Raw genomic sequence first — 7,622 nt, forward strand, 5'->3', positions numbered from 1 at the left:
ATATATGTATGCTATAACGATGAGGAATAACAAATTAAAATGAAACGAATTACCATTGGAAATATAGAAAGGTGGTAAGCTCTCACAGCAGCTGTGAGATTGAAGACGCTGATGAAACTTTCTCGGCAGGAGCGCGACGTCCGATGGACGACGAAGATGATGAAAGCGAGAGAGAGAGCGACGAGGGAAATTTTAATTTGAGAAATTTTCTACGCAATAGTTTTGAATAGAAGATGGGAGGGGAGAGAGAAAAAATAACTTTTTTTTGTTTAGTGAAATCGAATTGGCAATGCTACATCTGTGAAACTGAAATGACCCAACACATCTATAAAGTATAAACTAAATTTTTAACAATAATGGCACATGTGCACTAGAGAGTCTCAACAGAAGCCAACTGAAATAATCTAGAAGTACACGACACATATACCCAAAACCCATTGATTAACGGAGCTTTTATTACATGTTAAACCTAGTGCTCATCAGTTGAGCCCGCAGTCTTTCTAGTAGTGGTGAAGCTTTTATTTTGATATATCTTTTCCAAAGAGTACGGATATTGCCTTCCCAGGATCAGCCTGCTTGATGAGAGATTCTCCGACCAACACCTAGATGAAAGATAGGCAAATATTATATTATCGAAGCATTGAAGATATAACATCGAGGCAACATAAGTTTAGCAAATTATGACTTAAAAGAGCAGAGACTCACCGCTCTAACCCCGGCATCATGTACATATGAAATGTCCTGAGGAACAAATAACCCACTCTCTCCAACAACCTGCAGGAAACAGAAAGAGGAATCAATAGAATGAAGAAGAAACATATTCCATATTTTAATGGAGTGAAAACTATTGTCATGAAATCCCTACTTAGGGCTTCCACATTAGTGTTAACACGTGTGTTATAACACGTTATTGGTGTTAAAACCAATACAAGACGCATGTTAATTCCAAAGTGTCATTGATGTCTTTAAATGACAGCGTTCCAAGCTTTGAACGCTGCTACCACAGCATTCAAAGGTTTGTTTTATTAAAAAAAAAACAACATAAAATTATAACATGGTGCGCGCATCCGGTGAGAGAAATATAGGAGAACCACATGAGTGCCCTCCCCTGTTTTTTAATTAAAAAATAAAAATTTTAAATTTTAAAAATAATATTATTATTTATTTTGAATAATAATCATTTAAATTATGTAAATAAAATTAAAATTATACTTATTTAATGTAAAATAAAAATAAAGATGTATGAGTGGATGAAGTCACAAATAATAAATATTAATGTTAAAATGAATATAATAGAATGAATATATTAATATAATGTATATGTGGTATATGAATCCCACGCTTTATATAAGGTAGTGGGTGTTATAATATCATCAATGTGGATACCCTTAGAGCATCCACATTGCCATTAGCACGAATGCGTTAATGCCAATATGTTGTTATTTTTAATCTAGGCATTAACGCGTTCAAGGAATTGAACGTGTTAATGCTATAGTCTTGCTAAAAGTATCCATATTGACATTAACGCTTCAAGTATTAACATCATCATGGATGCTCTTATGGATTAAGAAACAACTCAGAATAATTAATCGTATGAGCACAGTCATTATCAACATATTGTATTGCAGTTTAGTCTCACAATAAATTTGCAGAAGAATAAAAATTTAGCATTCCGTAGAGAAAAAAAACTAAACAGAAACTATATTTATGCTCAATTTTTTAATTAGCTACCAAATGATGATATTACTAACACAAATGTGCACGTTTATATTTGTATAGAACTGAGAAGTAATTAAAGATGAATCCTGCTAATCATTAAAGAAACTCAAATAATTCAGTCCGCTCATGAACTTCCAAAATTTTATCCTACAAAAAAAAGAGACGAAAACAATTCAAGAGCATCTGTTTGATTGCAGAATAAATTAACATGGCTTGCTCCTACATATTGGTATATTGCACAAAAAAAAATTAGTAGACCAATCCCTGAATTCCTATAATTAACATGTTGAGTAATAAACTAGCAAACAAATACCAAAATAAATTCGGGTTTATTTTCCAATCTACTATGACATTGAAATTATCCTTCATGAGCGTAAAGTCCTGTGCATTCAAACTATTTGGAGTAAGTTATCTAGGATATCACATTAAAATTGGATCAAAAAAATTAAATCGGAAATTGTGTTAAAAAAAATTGTACTAGAAACAATAATACAAACAAAGTAATGGTTCTGTGGATTTAAAATTGAATTTTATGTATTTCTCATAAACATTGTTGACTTACTTTTATGCCTTTTTTCCGAACTAGTTCACGGCGCTCTCCCTCCAAGAGTTTCTTTGTGTTGGAAATATCCACCTCAAATGTTTCTGCAACAGAAACCAATTAACAATCGGTAGAAAATCACAAGCCTGACAAATACTATTTAAAATGAATAAGAATCTTATTCTGAGATGTTAATACCAATATAACAGAAATGAGTCATACCAAGGCTACGATTATTGATTCCAATAAGCTGAATTCCATCTATTTGCAAAACACGATCCATTTCCCTTTCATTATGCACCTACGATTTCAACAAGTTATTTAAAATTATAAGCTAAAAAAAACATTTTTTGTGAATTGCTTTTCATGTTACAAGAATCACTTTTAGCTAAGAGTCGTTTTTGTTGCTGGAAATTACTATAAAGTTCCCCTAAGAGAGATTTGATGGAGGTTAAACATTCAAAAGGGTGGAAAGCCATGTGAAGAATAGGTAATCCTCAGAACAGGAGAATGAAAGAATTCCCATATGTAAGGACATAATAAGTTATCCATTGAAGCCCATCATATACCTCAACAATTGCTGTTAAACCAAGTTCCCTGCAGACCAGCGTCATGTACATGATATCAACATCAGGTAGCACTGCAGCAATCAAAAGAATCGCATCTGCACCTTTGGAACGAGCATAGTAAATTTGCCAGGAATCAATGACAAATTCTTTGCACAGAAGAGGGCACTGCATTACTCAATACATTGGAGCCAACAAATAAGTAATCTATCTAAGTCAATTTGACATTAAAGAAATCACGTTGTACAAACCTGAACTCCAGATTTACGTACATCTTCAAGATTTTCGAAACTTCCCTATTTGATAAAAGATCGTTGAAAAGTTAATGAGATGAACATGTTCAATAGGGATGCAAAGTCTGAGATTAGATCACAATCATAATAATGTAGTTAGAACTTAGAACTCACCTGAAAATATTTTTTATCTGTCAAAATGCTTAGGCATGCTGCTCCATTTTTCTCGTAAGCCTTAGCTATTTCAACCTGTCATTAACTTGCAGAGAATCAAATATAGTTCCACAACAGAGACAATGTAAATATTCAGTTGTTTATGTCTGGGAGAATGACTTCTCCAAGCAGACTTGATATCATACAAAGGTTTCCTACACATAGTTCTATATTAAATGTCTAACATTTGAATTTGGAAAGAAACAGAAAATATATATCATAAAATTGGAGCTTCTAAGGTTCCAAGGATTCTTATGGTAGGTAAATTTCAGATAATCTTCAGTTTAAACACAAGAAATAACAAACCATATCTCAACCTACTCGTCAGATATACAAGCTGTAAAAAGACCTATAAAGAAGGTTATTGACTTCAAAAAGTTGTTAAAATTTCTGCTTTTTCATCTGTAATATGGTGCAGCTAACAAGTAGACACAATATAGGAACAAACCTTTACTTCTAAAGAACAAAAACGAACCAGACAATTCCTTGAACAAAAAAGTGGAATCTCAGGATGAAACAAATATGCTGGAAAAAAAAAATGTTGTGGTTCATGTCCTAGCACCTGACATGATCAAGAATAAACTATTCATGTTATTGCAGTTGCAGGAACAATAAACTTTCGCATAGATGAAAAATAATTACTGTCAGATTACTTTGGTGTAATGCCTCATTATTCAATCATTCATAAGCATGGGAGATAAGAGTAGCAGAAGAAGATAACTCACAGGATCAAAATCTTCACGCAAGACACCTTTACTTGGAGAGGCCTTTTTAACCTCAGCTATAAGCGCAGGAAAACCAGTCCGCAAATAGGATTCTCTTAAAGCTCCAATAAAATCTCTAGCAGGCGGAGCATTCTTGATATTTTTCTTCAATGTTACCAAAGGTATTGCTTGTTTATACTATAAGATAATGAGAATGGCATAACCATGATAAAGTCTCTACGACAAAAGCTTTTTCTAAAATGCAAAAATACCTGCGCAACTTCGACCTCCTTGTCCCATATAATATGTTGTAAAATATTACGAGGAGCATCCTCCTCAGTTTCTGTACCATTAGAACCATGTCCAAGACGATAATGTCTTCTAATCGTGATTCCCTGCTTTGCAGCTATATAATTTAATGACTTTCCACATTCCCATTGTCTAACTTCAACAGCATTCATAAATTCCTCACTCTGATAAGTTAATATACCTTGTTGAGCAGTATTTCCCTGGAAAAAAATCCTAAAAATTAGCAGATGCACCATACTAAAGATTCTCAAATTTCTAGTCAATCCATAGATTAGAGAGTAAGTTTGCAAGCTTACTAATCACCAAGGCACTAAGTGTTGCTCTCTAGTCCATCCAATGCGTATCAAATTAGGACAAAATAACAAGTTAATCCATAGATTAAGATACTTTACAAGTGCTGCCCTTTAAATCAGTTTATTAATTATTAGCCTCAACTTGTAATTTTGCATCTGCCACTGTCCAATGCATGTACAACCCATACTATGAGGACTGGGCGTTGCTCAGATGTGACCAACACATTGCCAAAAGGACAAGAAAAAATTTAATTAGTTCTTTTTCATGTGTTATAGTTTTCATCTTGGGGTTCATGTCAATAGTTGCATCAGTCCCTCAAGACGAGTGCATTGGTTATGTAGAGAAAAAAGATTTCCTCTAGGAGAGATTCTCTTAGTGTCCATAGAGCACACAGTTGAGGTTTTTAGGGTATTTCTCCATCAACATTGAGAAAAAAATTTAGAGAGACTAGAGTGCTCTTTTATATAATAAGAGTATTCAATATTTGTTTGTACATTTGCTTTCAAATCATTTAGCTTTGTCTCTTGGATGTAGGAATAGGTTGAAGTAACTTGTGTTCCTTTGATTGTATTTGAGTTAGAATGTTATTTTGAGATAAGTTTGTTTGTGATTATACACGGTGTATTTCTTCTATCACAGGGGCAGCCCGGTGCACGAAGCTCCTGCTATGCGGGGTCCCGGGGAAGGATCCATACGCAGCTTTACCCTGCTTTTTGCAAGAAGCTGTTTCCAGAATTCGAACCCGTGACCTTTTGGTCACAAAGCAACAACTTTACCGTTGCGCGAAGGCACCCCTTCTTGTATTTCTTGTATTTCTTCTATCACATGAGACAAAATTCCTTGACATTAACTAGAAGAGGAAAGATGTAGGCATTCCTGAATTTTCTATAAGCAACATAAAGGAACCATCAGAAATGTTCTCACAACGACAACACTTCGATATCTGAGATTGAAAAGCAAGGAGAGAGTCAACACATGTCTATTGAATGCAAGGCATTTATAGTCAAAAAATTAGGTATCAGAAAGTATCCAATTTCACAACAGAGTTACAAATTGAACCACATGCTATTTGCTACATGACATTTAATTCACCAAAATTCGAGTATCAAGGATGTGCATCCATTAGTTGAAATTTTTGCCAAAGACCAATTATAAGATCAAATCTATACTCAATCGTGATTTATCCAGGATCACATTTATTACACCATAATCAAAGGATCAAGGAATGCCTCCATTAATAGAAATGTTTGCCAGAGACCTTTTTGGACAAGTAGTCATATAACTATTTGTCGAAGTATAAGTTAGGGATGATTATAAGCATCAAATATCTACCTACTCATAATTTATTAGGTATCACATTTAAAGCTCCGTAATCCAAGTATCAAGAATATGTTCCATTGATTGAAATGTTTGCCAAAGAACTTTTTGGACTACTGGGCATGTGGGTTTTAGTCGGTGTATCAGTTAGACATTATTATATGCATCAAATACATACCCAATCATAATCTATACATGATCACACCTAATGCGCCATAATTCAAGTATCATGGATATGCCTCCATTGGTTTAAATTTTTTCCACATACCTTTTTGGACAAATAGCAATAAATGTTTGTTGAAGCCTAAGTTAGCTGTGATTATATTTAGCATACCATACCTTAAGTATCAAGGCTATTCTTCTTAAGGTTGAAATTTTTGCCACAAACCTTTTTTGGGGGACTAGTAGAAGTAAGTGTTTGCCAGAGGATGAGCATGATATGATTATAAGCATCAAATTGATATCTAGTCATGATTTATCTAGCATCCGACAAGTTCATATGATGATCAATTGTATCGTTCAGTCTTTCAACAAAACCATCTACGTGCAAGTTGAACACCGGACTCTAAAAGTCAAACCAATCCGATAAACCAAACTAATCATCCTTGAAGTGAAAAACCATCAATATCTTCCTATGCAACATTACACCAATGACTATCATAACCGTGTATAAAGAAGTAGCTCTGGCACTTAAATCAGGAAAGTGTCCCGCTAAATGAAGCGACTTACTAGCATCTCCCATTTAGGAATTGCAACGGACAAATTGAAGGTGATCTAAATCCAATGACGTTACCTAAAAAAGAAAAACTAGACAACCTGCACAATCTACCAACTGTAAGCCCAAATAAACAAGCATAAACTAAAAATTATAAATCGAGAACATATTCCAATTTCCAATTTCCAAATAAAAGCTCATGACAGATCGAACACTCAGAGTGATCTTAATCTTTCCAATTCAGATTAGTAATAGCAAATCAAGAAAGCTAGGCAATAATAGGAGCCCTGTACACGAAGCTCTCGCCAATATAGGTCCCGGGTAAAGGTAAGACCACATTAGATCTATTACGCAGTTACCCAGCAAAGACGGTTTCGAACCAGTGATCGCCACCAGGTCATATGGCAGCAAGTACCGTTGCACCAACAAGGCTCCCCTTCAAAGCTAGGCAATAATAAAGCAGTATAATTCCATTCCTCATTCGATATAACACTATAAGCACAATTCTCACCTCATCCCACCTCACGCAGCGGAGAGGAACCGGTGTCCGCCGGCCCGGGACGGCGAGCTGCATCAACCCGCGCCTAACAGAGAGATTGCGCTCGCATTTGACGGCGGGCGATTCGGAGATCGGAGCCCTAACCTTCAACGAAGAGCCGGCAAGGAGACGCTCCATCTCTGCTTCGAACTGCAACTCCCAAGTTGGAAGCCCTTTTATTGAGCGAAACGGACGAGGCAATGGTCACATCCGGTGAGATCACCGGGCTCACTAAACGAACAAAACTAAAGCGGGGGAACCAGTCAAGCAAGTGGGCGACAAATGTCTAACAGACTTGATGAGTGTACTGAAGTCGAGCGAATAGGAAAAAAAAACGGAAGATTATGATCAGAAAAATAAATCGAATCCAAATTTACACCATGTTTGGATACCACTTAAGAGGAGAAATTGAATTGAATTCTATTAGAAATTGAATTTGGGTAGGAATTGAATTCAATTTTTATGTTTAGAAT

General features: G+C 35.2%; 1 protein-coding gene across 2 annotated transcripts; it reads right to left on the reverse strand.

The window, feature by feature from the left end:
* Positions 1-301: 301 nt before the first annotated feature.
* LOC122023392 (indole-3-glycerol phosphate synthase-like) lies at positions 302-7,330 on the reverse strand. Of its 2 annotated transcripts, none has more exons than XM_042581488.1 (10): positions 7,123-7,330; positions 4,249-4,485; positions 3,998-4,141; positions 3,234-3,308; positions 3,078-3,122; positions 2,830-2,994; positions 2,483-2,561; positions 2,282-2,364; positions 706-774; positions 302-602 (listed from the first exon to the last, which is right to left on the reverse strand). In XM_042581488.1, the coding sequence occupies exons 1-10, from the start codon at positions 7,285-7,287 to the stop codon at positions 519-521; spliced, it is 1,146 nt and encodes a 381-aa protein (XP_042437422.1). In that variant the 5' UTR covers positions 7,288-7,330; the 3' UTR covers positions 302-518. The 2 variants fall into 2 exon arrangements, with proteins under 2 accessions (XP_042437422.1, XP_042437414.1); XM_042581480.1 differs by having other exon boundaries at positions 3,998-4,174.
* Positions 7,331-7,622: the final 292 nt, after the last annotated feature.

The sequence above is a fragment of the Zingiber officinale genome, chromosome 1A (assembly GCF_018446385.1).
Source record: "Zingiber officinale cultivar Zhangliang chromosome 1A, Zo_v1.1, whole genome shotgun sequence".
In the NCBI taxonomy this organism is placed as follows: domain Eukaryota; kingdom Viridiplantae; phylum Streptophyta; class Magnoliopsida; order Zingiberales; family Zingiberaceae; genus Zingiber; species Zingiber officinale.